The following is an 18932-nucleotide window of genomic DNA, read 5'->3' on the forward strand; positions in this document are numbered from 1 at the left end:
GATCTGGGTGGGTTGCTCTTCGGAGGGTCTGTGTGGACTTGTTGGGCTGAAGGGCCTGTTTCCATACTGTAAGTAATCTAAAAAAAAATAAAATTCCAGGATTAGAAAAGGTTTGTTCCTATTTAAATGGAAAAGTTTAAATGTATTACTTCATTCCTTTGTATGTTTGTAGAGAGCAAAGAGTGACTGGGCTGCTTGTTTTCATCCTCATTGGCGTATCCCTCTGTTTGGCTCCAATTCTTAAGGTGATGATAATTCCACAGCATTTACATTTAAACTTTATAAATAATATTAAAATTAAATTTTGAGAGTGTTTTTAAAAAATGCAATCAATAATTAATTTCTGTTGCTTCTTAGTATATCCCATTGCCAGTCCTGTTTGGAATCTTTCTGTATATGGGTATGTCTGCTCTCAGCAGTGTTCAGGTAAGCAAATTTAGCTTTTGTTTCTAGGCATTAATTTTATCTCCAGTGGAAAATGTGACTAAACCATTCAGCATGCTGTTTTTTTGTAATGAAAACTAAAACCCACAAACACTTGCATCTGCATTTTATGATTGACTGGAATCTTGAATGAATTTTTGTTGTCTCTAGGGGCAAGAGGGTTGCTGAGGTGGCTGTAAAAATGGGTACTATGGCAGTGTGCTTTGCCCATTATCTTATCGGTGTCCCCTGCCATTTTTCCAGTGGCAGGGAGTACATTTCTTCTGTAGATCAATTCAGGTCATGACGAATTTATAGGATTACTGGATGAGTCATCCAGATGCAGGATCTACTAATCTAGAGACATAAATTCAAACCCCACCATGATTGCTGGGGAATTTAAATTTACTGTAATAAATCTGGAATTAAAAAGCTAGAATCAATAATGATTGTGAAACAACTGAACTATTGCAAATACCCATCTGTTTCACAAAACCCCTCTGAAAGGACAAACTGCCATCTTCCTCAGAATGGCCGATACGTAACTTGATTGAGCTCCAAAGTATATCTAAGCACGTGATTCACCACCACCTTGACCAAAAAAAAAATTCTAATGTTGCCTATGATTTCCATATCCCATGAAGATAATAAAGAGGAAGATGAGCTGAGAAAAGGGGAGGTTCTATTCAATGAGAGATGTGAAGAATGAATTTCCCACATATGATACAGGAAATGTGTGTAATTTGCTAATGTACGGAGAGCAGAGAGACTAGGAGGAAAGATAGACATTGGAAGTGGGACTATATTGAACAGTTAATGCAAAGGAAGAAGGCAGTTTGTCTGCAAATTGTGTTTTTTTATTTTTACTTGAAATACACTTTTAATTCTCAGGATGTTTGCAGTATTAACTTCCAATTGGTTGGCAGAATATATATGTTACTAACTGTGAATATCTGGCTTCAGAGTCTAAAGTGCATTTGATGAGTCTAAGACAAAAATGCCAGTTATTGACACAGTGACAAAATGGGGCTAACTGGAAGCCATGGGGTCTGGCATGGAGACTCATTCAAAATCACTGAGATTGTGTTTTCTTGGACGACTGGAACTCTTTTTGGGGAATGTGGAACGTGTACAAGTGGGATGGTCTGTACCTGAAATAACATCCTCACAGATAAGTTTGCCAGTGTTGTTGGGAGGAGTTAAAAATGATTCAGTGAAGGGAGAGATACAGAGAATTAGTACAGTAGAGGCACAGCATAACATAGCAAAGGAGCTAGGACAGAGAGCTCAGCCGTGTTGCAATTCAAAGGAATAAAGCAAGTTAGATGGTATATGCTTTAATGTCGAGAGTATTTCACAGGTAAGCAAGATGAGTTAAGGCCATGGATTGGCAAGTGGAATTGTGGAGATCAGAGTTGAGAGTGTGTTGTTGGAAAAGTACAGCAGGTCAGGCAGCCCAAGGAGCAGGAAAATCAACGTTTTGGGCTGGAGCCCTTCACCAAGATGAGATTGGGAGCCCCACATCTGAGGCTTTTCCAGCAACACACTCTCAAGTGGAATTGTGATATTGTTGTCAGCACAGAGACATGGTTGAGAGACAGACAGGACTGACAACTCAACTCACATTTCAGGTGAGACAGGGCATGGTGTAATAGAGGATTATTAATCAAGGAGTTGGTTACTATAGTAAAAAGGGATGATATCTTGGAAGGGTTTTCAAATGAAGCTTTGTGGCTGGAATGAAGGAATATAAAGGGGACAGACACATTGCTAGAAGTGTATTATAGATTCCCAAATGGTCAATAGGTAATAGTCAATAGGAGCAGATAATAGACAATTCACTGAGATATGCAGAAACAGTAATAGAAAGATCATGTTCAGGGATTTCAACTTTCCCAACATTACTCGGGATAGCACAGTGCAAAGAGTTTATAGTATGCAGACTCTTGAAATGATTTGAAGAGATCTTTTCATGTCAACATATAAAAGAACCAATTAGGGATGACTCTGTGCTGGTCTTAGGAAAACAAAGCCAGGCAGGGGTCAAGCTGTCAGTGGGGCCACATTTTAGTGAAAGTTACCACAACAACGTTCTATTTGAGTTTGTTATAGAGAAGGAAAGTGATGATCTGCAACAAAAATAAGGGGTTTTGGATTGTGAGAAGGCAGATTTTTAAAAATATAAAGAAGGATCTGACCAAAGTAGACTGGAACAGCTACTTGTGGGTAAATCCACAGCTGAACTGTGAGGTGTGTTCAAAAAGGGAATGGGGAGAGTAAATTATTCCTTTAGGGTGAAATGTCGAAGAAACACGCCCAGGCAGGCCTGAATGTCAAGGAATATTCAGGACTGGACAAGAAGGAGAAAGAGTTTTAAAAAGTACAAAAGGAGCAAATCAATGGAGGCCTGAGAGGAGGATAGAAAATGCAGGGGGGAAACCTTTAGAAATCACACAGGAGAGCAAAATAGGAGGGGCATAAAAAATACTGGCAGGCAAAATTTGGAGTAGGACCATAAGACACGGGAACATAATTTAGGCCACTCAGCCAATTGAGTCTGCTTTGCCATTCAGTCAACCCCATTTTCCCATTTTCTTCCCTAACCTTTGAGCCCAATGGCAATCAAGAACTTATCTATCCCTGTTTTAAATATACTCAGTGACCTGGTTTCCACAATGAATTCCGCAGATTCACCACACTCTGGCTCAAGATGTTTCTCCTTATTTCCATTCTAAAAGGTCTTCCCTTTACTCTAAGGTTTTGCCCTCGGGTCCTAGTCTCTCCTTTCCAACATCTTTCCAACTTCCACCCTGTCCAGGCCATTCAGTATTCTGAAAGTTTCAATCAGATACTCCTTCATCCTTCTAATCTCCTTCAAGTATAATCTCAGAGTCCTCAAACATTACTCATATGTTAAGCCTTTCATTCCTGGAAACATTCTCATGAATCTCTTCTAGACCCGCTCCAGGGCCAACACAACTTTCCTGAGTTATGGGGCCCAAAGATTGCACACAATATTCTAAATGTGGTCTAACCAGAGCCTTATAAAGCCTCAGAAGTACATTCCTGCTTTTACATTTTAGTCCTCTCAAGATGAATGACAACATTGTATGTGCATTCTTGACTACGACTCAACCTGCATGTTTACTTGAAGAGAAACCTGGACTAGGACTCCCAAGTCCCTTTGCACTTCAGATTTCTGAATTTTCTCCCCTTTTAGAAAATAATCAATCCCTCTATTCTTCATATCAAAGTGCATGATCTCACACTTTCCCATGTGGTATTTTATCTGCCACTTCTTCACCCACTCTCCTAACCTGTCTAAATCTTTCTGCAGCCTCCCCACTTCCTCAATACTACCTGCCCCTCCACCTATCTTTGTATCATCTCCAAAATTAGCCAGAATGTCCTCAGTTCCTTCATCTAGATAATTCATGTAGAAAGTGAAAACTTGTGATCCCAACACTGACCCTTGTGGAACACCACGAGTCTCCAGCTGCCATCCTGACATGGACCCTTCTATCCCCACTCTCTGCTTTCTGCCAGACAGTCAACCTTTATCCATGCTTGCATCTTGCCTCTAACACCTTGGACCCTTATCTTACTCAGCAGCCTCCTGTGTAGCACCTTATCAAAGGCCTTCTGGAAGTCCAAATAGATAACATCCATTGGCTTTCTTTGGTCTAACCTACTTATTACTTCCTCAAAGAATTCTAACAGATTCTTCAGGCATGACCTCCCCTTGATGAAACTATGCTGACTTTGCCCTATTTTATCATGCACTTCCAAGTATTCAGAAATCTCATAGTTCACAATGGACTTCAAAATCTTACTGACGACTGCGGTCAGGCTAATTGGCCAATCATTTCCTGTCGTTTGCCTTGCTCCCCTCTTAAATAGGAGGGTTACATTAGTGATTGTCCAGTCCTCTTGGACCCTCCTTGACTCCAGGGATATCTGAAAGATGACGACTAAAACCTTCACTTCCTCTTCAATGATCTCCTTCAGAACTCTACCCCATCTGGTCCAGGTGATTTATCCATTTTCAGACTTTTCAATTTTTCTAGCACCTTCTCCTTGGGGATGGCCACCGTACTCATATTTGTCGCCCAACTATGTTACATTTTTGTGATATTACTTGTGTATCCCATCATGGAGACTGAAGCAAAGTTCTTATTCAGTTCCTCATCCATTTCTTTGTTCTCCATTACTATTTCTTCAGCATCGTTTTCCAGCTGCTCAATGTCCCCTTTTGCCTGTCTTTTGCCCTGTATATATCCAAAGAAACTCTTGCAATCTTTCCTGATACTATTAGCTAGCCCTCATATTTAATCTTCTTCCTCCTTATTTCTTTCTTCGTTGTCCTGTTTTGGTCTTTGTAGTTTCCCAATCCTCTGACTTCCCACTGCCCTTTCCCACATTATATGCTTTCTCTTTTACTTTTATGATGTCCCTGACTTCCCTAGTCAGCCATGGTTGCCACATTTTCCCTTTAGTATGCTTCTTTTTCCTCAGGATGAATTTTTACTGTGTCTCTGGAATTACTGCCAGAATTCCTGCTATTGCTGGTCCACTGCCTTTCCTGCTATGCTCCTTACCCAGCCAATTCTGGTCAGCTCCTCCCTCATGACTCTGTAGTTGCCTTTATTCAACTCTTATACCTTTACATCTGATTCCACCTTCTCCCTCAGAGTAAATTATATCATATTATGATTACTGCCTCTTAAGGTTTCCTTTACCTTCAGCTCCCTTATCAAGTCTGCCTCTAGATAGTTTCGAGAGATTGTGTAACCATATATTAAGGGGAAAAGGATAATCAGGAACAAAAGAGTAGAACCTATTAGGAACCAAGGGAACAATCTGTGTGTGAAGCCAGAGAACATTGATTGGGTGTTAAATGAGTACTTCATAATTATCCTCTTTGGGGAAAGAGGATGGAGGTAAAGGGTTTGCAGGGAGGGACCGTGAGGTCCTTGACTAGACTGACAGACAGTGAGAAGGCATTGGAAATTTTGGCAAGTTTAAAAGTGTACAATTTCCCAGATCTAGATGAATTGCATCCCAGGTTGCTGTGGGAGTCAAGAGAGAAATTATAGGGATTCTCATCCAAATTTTCAATTCCTCGCTGGTCACAGTAGAAGTGCCAGAAGACTGGAAGACAACTAATATGATTCTATTTATCAAGAAGGGTGGTAAAGAGGGAAGTACAGACCAGTGAGGCTTACATCATTGGTAAAGAAACTATTGCAGAAAATTCGGCAGGAGAGAAGTAATTTCTACTTGAAGAAGCAAGATTTGATCAGAGATAATCAGCATGGCTTTTTCAGAAGGAGGTCACGCCTAACAAATTTGGCATAATCTTTCAAGGAGGTAGGTAGGTGAGCGTAGTTCAGTTAATATGGTTTTTGTGCCTTTGACAAGGTCCCACATGGGAGACTGATTAAAAAAAAGTAAATGCACTTGGGAACCAAGGTGACCTGGGCACATTGGCTCAGTGGTAGGAGAGAGAGGCTAGTAGTACAAGACTGTCTTGTATGACTGGAACTGGTATACAGTGGCTTACCACAGGAATCAGTGATGGGTTCTTTATTATTTGTGATGTACACATGATATTGGTGAGATTGAAGGGTATGTGGAAATTTGCAGATTACATGAGGATTGGCCAGATGGGTGAGGATGAAGGTCTTAGGTTCAGGAGGATCTAGATGGATTGGTCGGATGGGCAAATTACTGGCAAATGGAATTTAACCCTAATAATTGTGAGTTGGTATATGTAACATGAAACAGAAGTACTCATAGAATCCCTATGTGTGGAAGCAGACCATTCAGCCCATCGAGTCTACTGCAACCCTCTGAACAGCAGCCCACCCAAACCTTACCCTGGCCCTGTATTTCTCATGGCTAATCCATCTAGCCTGCACATCCCTGTAGCAAGGGACAACTTAGTATGTTCAATCCATCTAACCTGCACATCTTTGGACTGTGGGATGAAACTGGAGCATCTGGAGAAACCAGACATGGGGAGAATGTGCAAACTTCACACAAGCAGTCATCTGAGCTAGAATTGAACCCAGGTCCCTAGCATTGCAAGGCAGCAATGCTAACCACTGAGCCACCTTGCCACCAATGAATGGCAGGCCACTAGAAAGCACAGAAGAACAGAGGGATCTTGGCGTGCTTGTCAAAATGGTAGGATAGATTAGTAAAGCAGTTAAGGAGGCATATGGTCACTTGCCTTTATCTGTCTTAGCACAGAATGTAAGAGCAGAGAGGTTATGTTGGAGCAATATAAAACTTTGGTTAGGCCACAGCTGGAGTACTGTGTGCCATTCTGGTCCTCACACTATAGGAAGGATATAATTTGTACTGGAGAGGGTGAGAGGAGATTCACTAGAACATTTCTTGGATGGAGCCGTTTAGTTATGGAAAGGCTGATGTGCTCAGGTGGTTTTCTTTGGAGCAGAGAAGACTGAGGGGGAACCTGATTGAGAAGTATAAGATTGAGGGGCATGGACAAAGTTGATAGCTCTTCCAAAGGGCCAAAGCAGCTGTTGCTCATTGTTGAAGGGTTAACACAAGGGGGCATAACTTTGGCATAACGGTGAATGGACAGGAAGTTTAGAGGGGATTTTAGGATTATGGTTCTCACCTCGAGGGCGGTGTGAATCTGGAATGCACTGCCTCGGAGGGTAGTAGAGATGGGATATCTCACAACCTTGTTAAAAAGTACATAGATGAGCACTTGCAATGTCATAACAATCAAGACTATGGGCCAAGTGCTGGAAAATGGGATTATGTAGATTGGTCAGTGCAGAATCAAAGCTTCTGTGCTGTATGATATTGATTCTACTTTGTGGAGGATGACCTTCCCTTGAGCACTCCATCAACTTGGACAGTTTTCTCCTGGTGCTGTCAGTCTAACTCATGTTTCCCTGAGACTTTGTGAGACTGGATGAGGCCTTGCTGATTAACCAGTGACTGTATCTTACATACAAGTGTGTGAGTGGGTGGGAATGTTATTTGTGGGTGTTTATCTCTGATTTTTATTATTTTAGTGTCAGTTATTTTGCATTAATTTAATACAACTGGGCATTGGATTTCAGGTCTGTTATTTGTCGGTGTATAGCAAAGACCACTGAGTTCCTCCTGTGTGCTGCTGGGACTGAGTGAACCTTGGCTCCAGGATAATAGTAGCTGAGCCCAGGTGAGAGTAATGTCACAGGAAGATGGACCTGGACTCGGATTATCTCCCCGACACTGTCCATGTACCAGTAGGATTGCAAACTTCTCGTTGCATTGAGTGGACTACATTGTTTGCAGGCCTGACATAAGACCCACAGAAAGTCACTCTCTGAGCTTTATCACTACAAGTGGTTAATGGGAGACCAGAGGATACACTAACAGGCCATCCTTAGAGACTCCCTGAAAAATGTAATATTTCTGCCAAATTGTGGAAATTTCATTCCAAATGAGATTTGGGCATCTCAAACTGGAGAAGAATCAGCTGCAAAGGTGTTAACCATTTTTCAGTGTCACTGACAGGCCCAGATGGAGGCTAAGCATAAACAGCAGAAAACCTGAACATCCCACTTAGCTGCCCCACCTGTGGCTGGGTGTACAGACCCAGCGTTGGACTGTTTAGAACCTCACATCCACAACTCTAGAGTGGAAGCAAGTCATCCTTAATCCTGAGGGGCTGCCTATGAACCAAGTGAAGGCCAAACACATGGAGCTGACTGTGCAGGTTGGAGCTTGTAGAATAGCAAAATGACTGTGCTTGCTGACACCCAGGAACATGTGAGTTAGTTGTGATTAATCTCAAATATATTTAAACACAGTCAGAAATACATAACAAATACCTAGAGAGTAAAGATTTTCATGGAAGAGTATATTGGATAGGAAAAAGTGGTGTATATACACAAAGGTATTCCCAGTCAGCTGCGAACCCACCATTGTAGGAATAGCCCGTCTATTGTTTCTCAAATGAAAGGAGATTTGAGGGAAATAATAATAATCTGAGCTACTTCCACAGGTTTCTACCAAACATGATATTTCTAAACGTACGCCCACAAGAACCTTATGTATACCTTTAGGTGATTCTCCAGTCAATTTTCAAAAAGGTCATGGTTATCAAGATTTTTGTGCACATTTCATTCATGCTTGAAATCTTGCTATGTTGTTAACTTACTGTACATGTACAGTCGTGGTCTTATGATTCAGATCAGGAAATAATGAAGTATTATTGCTAAAAATATAAAAGACTGCTCACAGCCTATTCCAAACTAGAACTGAATTATAAACCAAACATTGGACTGAAGCTTATTTATTTTCATAGGAGAGATCCTTTTAAGCACAACAATGTTATTGATAGATGCTTCCAATTTAGACACTCAGCTTCACCTCAGCTTATCAGTCATTTTCATTACTTTAAACTATACTAATTTATAAAATTTTGGAAAATGAGGAGGAAATATAATGCCCAGTTCTGTGGTGAATTTGGTGGAGTACAGGAATACAATTGGGCGTCATTTTGATAGCATTGATATTAACCCAACATCGGGCGGGTACCTACCTTTTGGGGAGCATGGCAAGTAAGCCCAAGGGGGGAGATTCTCCTAATTCAAAGGGTCTTAGTGCCTAAGGGAGGGGCACACACTGAGACCTACACCCTTTCCTTTGCTGCTGACCCTGTAACCCATCCTCTCTCTTCCATGGTGATGCCCTTAGGTCTCTGATAGGTATTGTACCAGCAGCTACCACCACCTTGCAGATGATGCTGCCATTCATAGAACCATCAGCCTTTGTTAATCAGCAACTCTTGGCAGACAGGACCTCTATCACTGGTGTCCTTGACTCCAGTGAAGGTCTACCACTGCCCAGTTAACTGTCTGAGTTTCATATAATATGGCTGGCTTTCCTTGAGGAAAGACTCCTGCCATCCCCATTAAACACTGCTTTGAATGTATATAGTGAATGTCTCTGGGCTATCACTTGGCAGAGACATAGAATACTTATCCCTCTGAAGCAATCAGAGACTTGCCCTATTTTTGTGCTTTCAAACTGAATGTTAAATGTGTGCTCAGATTCCTGGTATAGCCCTTTAAATGACAATTGTTAGTAAGAACAGTAGAATTAAACTGAAAATTGCAGTTCATTATGCAACCGAGAATTTATCTTCTCTGCACTCAACTTCTTTTTAAAATATTTAGCAATGTGGTGATATGTTTTTCACTAAGTAGTTTCAACTGTTTTGAAGAAAAGGTTGTAACGTTTTATCTCATATGGAAAACTTCAATGAAGCAACTTTCTGAGTAGGGCTTCCTTTACACATCATTTATTTTCTTTCCCCTCCAACATCCCACTCCACCCCCAGACATTTTTTTTTGTCCCACTTTGAGACGTCCTTGTACAACTCTGCATTCTTCAGCTCAAGAAACCAGGCAACAAAACTATTCTCAGATCTTGGGCAGCGCATCTGATCATTTGATAGTCTGTAAGATGTTGGGAATGCTGAGTTACCAAGTTCCACTTTGGTGAAAATTGCCTGAACTCCACTCAGCACAGTTGAGATGGGAAATTCAAAACATGATAATTGTGGTGCAAGCTGAAGTTTAAGGGTTTAACAGCTCTTCTGCTAATAGTTAGAATTCACCATCACGTAGTCAGATTATGCTAAATCACATGAAACTGTGACGGAAGGCTAAAGATGTTCTAACAGAGTCCTGTTGAATCCCTTGACTCAGTAGATTATGTAAATATTTAATATATGTTCATTAATTTGCATAGTATTGTTTCTGGTCTTACCCAGTCATAAACTTGTACACAACCCAATGTCCCTGACTCCATTACACAGCATTTTAAATTACTACCATGCTACCACCACTTCCAGTTTCTTGCTTATGCTTTCAAAAATTTCCCACTATATTTTTGTCCTGTTTTAAAGTGTTTGCTTTTCATCTGTTGGCTTAACTTAATTTTTTGCCGACATTTACTATTTCTTATTTTGGGAACAGTTACTTAGGAATCTGTAAAAGGTGAGAGAGTAGGACATTGAAAGTATGTAGATCTGAATTCAGGGAGTGTGTCTTTCACAAGTATCCAATTTGACCTAAACTGAATTCTGATATTATGTGTTCCCAAAAATATTTCTTTTTTGTTGTTGAATCTCTCTTGGAAGTGAAACATGAAGGGAGCTGCCTGTGACACTGTGCGTCAGATAATGCTTTGGATGAGTCCCTGCATTAATACAACTCCATTTCACTTGAAGGCCCATCCACATGATATGAGAGCGAGAGTGAGAGTTACCTGATATACAAAGTTCAGTTGTTACCTTTCAAATTACTGTGCAGTTCTTGCTACATTGCTTAATAGCTCTTTCTACACTGTTTCAATCTTGGGCAAAGGAAAGTATTGAGCTTGTCTTTCTTATAGCTTGTTAAAGCTTAGCAGTTTGTATTGCTATAGTTCTGGAGAAAACCAGAGTATGAAACAATGCACATTCTCGAGTGTAGCTCTCCATTAGCTCAGTCTGGAAAAAGGACTGCAGAGGACACGACATCTTCAGGTACTTCATTCACATTCATCCACATGCTCACATTTGTTAATAGAGAGCTAAGTTTTTTTTCCAGAGCAGAGACGGCTGTGTCACTGACTATAACTGTTGCTGCTGACTTGAACTTCAATGCAGAGATCACCTTCTGGATAAATGCAGGAGAAATTTCTGTACACTTTGTACATCAATGCATAATTGTATCTAGCAGGTATTACCAAAACCAGAGATTTCAACACATTTCCTGTGAAAAGCAATTAGCAGCTTTAAGGAATTTTCCTACTTTATCGTATGAATGGATTCCAAAAAGAGCATTTGTGTTCATACCTATCCTTTTCCCAAATGTACCACCATTCGTGAACAGAAACTATTGATGTCCCACCAGTTTGCACATGGTCCTTGACCACAGGGTCAGAATCATCTTCACTTTAAAAACAACTTTCATCTTTTATTTATCCAGTATTATCCTTCCAATATTATTTGAAGGACAAGGAAGATCTCAGGGATAAATTTTTTGGAGACCAAGGGTATGTTCCACAACTATAAATCAGGATAGCTGTGTCATCTAGAAGGAGAACAGCTCAGAGGGAATCTAATGTGACCCAGACATTCACCTGGGATGAAGTGAAATTCACACTTAACATCCTGAATTGGAAATGTCTTTGCTTCAAGTAATAGTTAAGGCGAGTAAAATAGCCCTCCAAAAGAGCAGCCTACAAATGGAGTTATTATTGTTCTAATAGAGTCCTGTTGAACCTTGATTCTGTAAATTATATAAGTATTTAACAAATGCTCATTAGTTTGCATGAGCATGGTTTTCAGTCTCCACCCTGTACACAATCCAACACTGCAGAACACATCATCATCAATACAACTGGACTCAACCATGGTCAGTGTGACCCAGATATTCACCTGGGATTGTGAAAATAATTTGATTCAACTAATAGTCAAAGCCTGTAAAATTATAGTTGCCTGCTGTGCCCTTCAGAAGACCAACCTACAAATGGAGGAGCCAGGCCAAGGAAAGGCTGCAAGTAACTGAAGCAGATGATGCAGCCAACAAAAGAGGAAAAATACTGCCTGAAGAAGCGAGGAGGCCACCCTCCTGAAAAATGCAGCACAAACTGATCCCCAAGAGGGATTGCTTTGAAATGTGAATGACTGGGGAAGTGTTTGTTGGATCTTTCTTTAGAAGCACCCCAATCACAGTATGCATGTTTTATTCCTCAGAAACAAACCCAAACAAGCATACATAAAGCAACCAAAAACTATAGCCACGTTACCTTACATCAAAGACATATCAGAAATGACTTCTAGCCTACGCAGACCACTTGGCATAATGATAGCCACAAACCTACTAACACACTTAAATAGCGACTAATGAACCTAAAGGATCCATTAGATACTACCAGCAAAACTAATACCATTGACAAGATACCATGCAAGAACTGTTAAAAAAACACGATATTGGACAAACTAGCAGGAAATTTGCCACCAGGATACACGAACAGCAACTAGCCATCAAAAGACATGACCCACTATCACTAGTTTCCAAACATACAGACAAACGACACCATTTTTACTGGGACATCACTCACATCCGAGGAGAAGCAAAACAAAGGCATACGTGAGAATTCTTAGGGGCATGGCATTCTAACCAGAACTCCATCAATAAACACATTGATTTAGATCTTATCTATCTTCCCTTGAAAAAAAATGGAAATGACATCATCCACCTTAAAAAACCAAGACCTGTAAATAGACAGGCGGGACATACCACCAGCACTTCACCAGAGGCTCACTGATGATATAACCTAGTCATGGTGACAAAACGTCTGAAAACAAACCTTCCAGCTCAGTGAGCTAACTTACATACTCATCATCAACCTGAGCTACCAAATCTTCTCAAAAATCACAAGTGCATATTTTGTGTTCAGATATATCAGTAATTGGCAAGGTTTCCTGTATGACAGGCGAAGTTTACTGTGATGAAGAAAACAGCAACTTAACAAAAGGATCAGATCAGAATGTACATTATTTGCATGCTTCACTTTCCAAATGTGCTTTGGTCTAACAGTTGGTGTCATCATGATTTAGCCATGAGAGTGGCTACATTCACATGCCCTGTCACATCTACACACGCTGCTTGAACTTTACTCATTACTGCAGCGTGGCCACTGCATCCAAATTGAGACTGCCTTCCAGTTCTTGATGCCAATCTGTTTTGAGCCTTGCTGTACACTTGGGCAAGATCTGAAAGACGACTTTAAGGCCAGATAGCAATTCTTGGCAGTTTGAAAATCTCTTCCATAACCTGTTTATATTGATGTACTGTCAAACTCATGTACTGATGACATCACATTTCTCGCTTCAGAAGGGCATAGATTCATGAACCATACAATGCGAACTGACACTTGACCTTTGTGAAGGGCAGATAACTGACAGGAAATGCAAATTAATGTTTTAAAAACATTTTATTCTTTTATCAGCTCTGAGCATCACTAGCTTTTGTTGCCAGCATTTGTTGCCTTTTCCAAATTGTTCTTAAATGGTCCGCCACCTTGAACTGCTGAAGTATGTTCACAATGCTCACACAAAGAGAGTTCCAGGATTTTAACTAGCAGTACTTAAGGAATAGTTTCTAAGTCAGGTGTGTAGCTTGGAGTGGGACTTGCAGGTTGTGGTATTCTGCTACCTTTGTCTTCTGGATATCTGGAAGATGTTATTGACAGAAGCTTGATGAGTTGCTGCTGTATATGTTTCAATGGTGCACAGTGCTGCCATCGTGTGTCCACCGTGTGGGGAGTAAATGTTGAAGGTGACTGATGGGCTACCAACCATTGGGCTGCAATTGTCCTGGAAAGTGGCACATTTCTTAGATGTTGCTAGAGCTTGCTCCAAGTAAATGGAGAATATTTCATCACATTGGTCACTTGTGCCAATAATGGAGAGGCTTTAGGGAGACAGGTGGGCTACTCACTGCAGAATTCCCAGCTTCTTACCTATTATAGCCACATTATTTATGTGACCAGTCTGAAGAAGCTTCCCTCTGGATGTTGATATAGGGGATTCAACATTATAAATAGTTGTTGAGAGTATGGTGCTGGAAAAGCACAGCAGGTCAGACAGCATCCAAGGAGTAGGAGAATTGACATTTCGGACATTAGCCCTTCATCAGGAACTAATTACTAAATATCACTAAATATTTAGAGACTAAAAATCTTGTTCATTCATCTTTAACTCTGGATGGTAATAGGATCATGGCAATCAGAATCTCCCACTTAGTATACTTCACAATAATGTTATGAATAGTTTTGAGCTAAAGAACTTCCTCAAATTCTGTCCACAACTTCAATTTTAAGTTTAGCACAGTTGGTAAGTTATTCTCACAATGCATTAACAAGCACATTCAGTTGGAAATTCTGTTTCAATGCTAATCCATCTGAAAGAATTCCGTTTACTGCAGTCAGCTTTTACAACCACCTGAAGTTTTGTAAAAACACACATTTAGTAAATGTGCAGTTTCCAATTTGCAATGAAAGCGTTTTGGTGAAAATAAAGCTGTGATTTTACCTTCCCTCTTGCAATGGAAGGTGGAATTATTTCTGGATTTCTCTGGAAGCAGAAGTAGCTGCTTCAGGAGACACTGCCATAAAATAATTCAACTTCTGTTTCACTCAGAACCTGTGGCCTGGGGGAGGCAAAGAAACTGCACACAAATTATACTGCATTGAGAGATTTGTTCTGAATGTGTGGCATGTTTTGTTTTCATCTTATCTTTAACAATACTGTCACACTCTGATCTTATATATTATAAGTATAGTGTTGCACAGTCCAACCATTTGTTTTGCAGTTCCGACCTGTTTTCTGTTTTAAGGATGCTTTCACAGTAATTTCCTTTTACCCTTTTTTCCTCTCTGGTCATACTTGCTGTGTTTAAAGTGCTTGCAATGAGCTTAGGAGAAAGGCAGTGGGCAGCACTCTGATCCACTTTTATGATATGCTCTCTTCTGTCAAAATTACTTGTTTTTGGAGCACATTAGGTTTGCGAAGCCTTCCTCTCTCTCACATATGCGCGCGCGCGCACACACACACACACACACACACACAGTCTCTTTCTCTTTCTCTCTTTGTTTATCCCAGGCTGGACTTGAAGGCCATATTTTCCAGCATCCTTGGATGGGAAGGTGCACTGTCATGGTGGAATGCCTGTCATCAGTATTTAATTTAGGTGACCTCTCACTGACTTCAAGATCAACATTGGAGGGCAACAACAGATTTGTCACAAGGATTATGCCCCACAGAACGTTTGCTATACTATAATATACATTATTTTTTTGAGATTTTTACATTTGAGAAAATCATTCACAATTGAATGATATTATCAATAACTTTAATGTTGCTGCCTTGCTGAAGAGATTTCAATATTAAACATAATTTTGTTTGCTGTGAATTAATTTGTGTTGACAGCAGACTAAAGGTTTCTTTGGTAAGTGAGCATTGAAATGTAAGAATTTTGAAAGAAAATTCGATCCAACCAAATAGAATATTGTTAGAAAATCAGGGGATTGATTGTAAGGGATAACATTGGCAAAAATAAGAAAAGTTGCAATTGAGAATAAGCATGAATGAAAGGAATGCTGAAAAATGGTAATAATCAGAAAACTGTGTCTGCAATTCCTCTTTTTTTGATAGTTCATGGATAGGTTGAAGTTGCTGTTGACACCAGCTAAACACCAGCCTGACTTAATTTACTTACGTCATGTTCCACTGCGCCGAGTCCACCTTTTCACATTGCTTCAGATCTTGTGCTTGGTTCTGCTGTGGGTTTTGAAATCAACAGTTGCTGCAATCATATTTCCAGTTATGGTAAGTAACAACTTCATAGACAATTTCAACATAAATATGCATTAAGCCAATTTGAACTTAGTATTTGTAAAATTAGCCAGGAAAATCATCTGTAATTTTAATTACAGAGACAGAATGCTAAAGTACTTACTCATTATCATGTAATTTTTTCTTTATTCAACTATCCTCTTCACAATAGTCAGCTGTCCTATCTAGAAAGTGAACCAATTATCCTTATATTTGATTATAGGATTTGGACATTGCTATCAGGCCAGCATTTATTACTCATCTGTAATTGTCCTCGAGAATGTGACGATGATGAACTGTTGTGGTCTTTTTATTGTAGGATACCTTTGGTAGCATGCCTTGAGGTAGGAAGTTTCAGAAGTTTGATCCATCAAGATTGGAGAAACTGTGATATAATTCCAAGTGAGGATGAAGTTTTATTTGGAGGGCAACTTGGTGGCGTTCCCATATGCCTGTTACAGCTATTCTTCTTGGCAATAGAGATTGAGTTTGAGAGGTGCTGATGAATGAGCCTTTAGAATTTGCAGCAATGAATCTTGAACATGGTGCATCAATGATGAAAGAAGTAAATAAGGAGGTGGCTAGGACGTCAGTAAAGCATGCTGCTTTAACCTGGATGGTGTCAGCTTTCTTGTGTGTTGTTGCACTTGTCTAATTTATTGGAGGATATTCTATTATACACCTAAGTTGTGCTTTAGAGATGGGGGATAGACTTGGAAGAGTCAAAAGGGAAATTAAGCATAGAGTCATCATAGCATAAAAGGACACCATTTGGCCTTTGAGTCCATGCTAGCTTTCTGTAGGGCAATCAAGTCGGTCCCATTCCGTTCTTTATTCCTGTAACACTGCAAAATTTGTTTTTATTCCTCCAAGTGCTTATCCAATTTCCTTTTCAAATCATTCATCATCTTTGCTTCCATTACCCTTAGAGGGAGCATGTTCCAGGATCATTATCACTTAGTGTGTCACCATACACATGTCTTTGCCATGGAATTCCCAGCGTCTGGCCTGCACTTGTAACTTTAGTTTTTTTTGTGTCTGCTCCATTTCAGTTTCTGGTCAATGGTAAACCACAAAATGTTGATGACTGGGGATTCAGCAATTGTAATCCTATTGAATGTTAAGGGGAGATTGCTATATTCTCCAATGGTAGAGATGGTCATTGGCTAGCACTTGTATAGTGCAAATGATGGCTGCCACAGAACAGCCTAAGCACATCTTTCCCAACCATTCTTGACTTTTATGGATAAAGATGGGACAAGGGCAACCTTTCTGCCTTTGCAGTAACAGAAACTTGTAAAAAGTCAATTATTGGCTGCTTTCAAAGTGTTTTATAATTTTAGGCTTGTGGAAGGAGGTCAAGGATGGAAGTGAATTTCCAGGAGGTTAGCCTACAGGAAGCATTTCCCTCATGGGACTCCTTTCCTGTTCAGGTCCTGAGTGCTCCCATCCACTTGAATCTCCAGCACCTCCTGTGTCAGCCCCCCGACAGAGATCCCTGGGCCTATCTCCATTTTGAACATCCATCACTTTGCACTGTGTGATTTGTGGTAATCCTCACAGTGGCTATCGTTCCTGCCTGCGTTAGAGACTCTCTGACAAGGACCTTCCTTCCCAGTTTAAGGCACAAGGCCTGTCTGCAGCTACATATTGGTCATCAGGAGCTTCAAGTGCATTCTTCACTGACCTTGTCAATCCAAACAATTCTGCCTGTGGTCTTACTAATGGTACAGAATATGTTCAGAAGCTTGTAACTGAGTCACGTACAGCATCGAAGTTGTAAACAGTCTAGTTCTATCTCAGACAGTGGGTGCTGAGAAGGATGGAGTTGATGGCTTGGGAAAAGAGTTTGTTATGAAGACCAAACACAGTGATGTCAATCTCATTACTCTTTAGTTGGAAGAAATTTCTGTGACTTGGTGTCAGATAAGCAGACCACTTCGAGACAATGGAGGTATTGAGAAAGGTGTTCTTGATGTACAATTGGGTGCTACCAATATATAGGTGAATATATATTTCTGGTGATACTGAGAGGCATCATGTAGATGAGAAATAGGAAAGGAAGAAGAAGTAGGAAGTGTCAACATTAGTCGCCTGTATGGGCATGTTAAGCACATTAGCTAGCCATGTAGTTGATTGCCTTGCTGTCCAAAGGACATTATACTTAGGATCAACCATAAGGTAAAGGCCTCAATCTAAATTTCCACACTTTTTTATCATATTGTCAAGATCAAGAACTTTTCCCTGCATCTAAGTGGGCTGGATGTCATTTGGGTAGAATTACCTCAACCAAATTTAATGGTTTGCTTTATCTCCTTATGTTGTTAGCCTCTCTACAATTCACCTGCTAAGGGTGACAAGGATGACCCGACATGGTTTGCATTACACCTCCAGAATTTTAGGTTTTGTACTCCAAGTATTCTGGGTAAATTGGAACTGCCAGCAAAAGCAACTGAAGAAGGTGGGGTTGATACGTTTGTGAGGCTGAAGAATGTAGAAAGCTTCAGTCATGATCCCTCTACCTCAGAGCAATTTTGCACAGTCTATTTAAAATTTGTTTCCTTTCTTTCTTTGCTGGGTAAAAGGTGGAACTTCAGGCTGACAAGGGTTTGGATCCTGATGGCCTACAGCCTTAGTGTCTTCAAATGAGTGGCTAGTGAGACGATGTTTGCATTGGTTTTAATTTTCCAAAACTCACTTGATTCAAGAATGGTCCATTAGATTGGAAGGTAGTGAAGTTACTCTTTTATTCAACACAGGAAGTTACAGGGTTATTATCAGTGTCCTCGGAACATTACCTGCTTCTATGGGTTAATAGGCTAGTAGTAATACTGCTAGATCAGTGCCTCCCTGCTGAATTGTAGGCTTTTTCGCCTTGAGGCTTAGGCTGTAGATGAGTAGGGTTTTTAAAAATATTCAGTCATGGGATATATTACCCATCTCTAGTTGCCCTAGAGAAGATGGTGGTGAACTGCTGCATTTCATGTGTTTTAGGTCACCCCATAATGCATTTAGGGAGGGAATTCCCAGGATTTGACCCAGCAACACTGAAGGAACGACAAAATATTTCCAAGTCAGGATGCTG

General features: G+C 40.3%; 1 protein-coding gene across 2 annotated transcripts in view; it reads left to right on the forward strand.

Moving 5' to 3' along the window:
* Positions 1-18932, forward strand: part of LOC132823396 (electrogenic sodium bicarbonate cotransporter 1-like) — a 117248-nt gene that overhangs the window by 74965 nt on the left and 23351 nt on the right. The window contains exons 17-19 of one of the 2 annotated variants that reach the window (XM_060837174.1): positions 173-245; positions 358-426; positions 15668-15841. In XM_060837174.1, the coding sequence (XP_060693157.1) occupies positions 173-245; positions 358-426; positions 15668-15841 (316 nt within the window). The remainder of the gene's footprint in view (positions 1-172; positions 246-357; positions 427-15667; positions 15842-18932) is intronic. The other variant, XM_060837175.1, reaches the window with a different exon arrangement.

The sequence above is a fragment of the Hemiscyllium ocellatum genome, chromosome 16 (genome assembly GCF_020745735.1).
Source record: "Hemiscyllium ocellatum isolate sHemOce1 chromosome 16, sHemOce1.pat.X.cur, whole genome shotgun sequence".
Taxonomy (NCBI): domain Eukaryota; kingdom Metazoa; phylum Chordata; class Chondrichthyes; order Orectolobiformes; family Hemiscylliidae; genus Hemiscyllium; species Hemiscyllium ocellatum.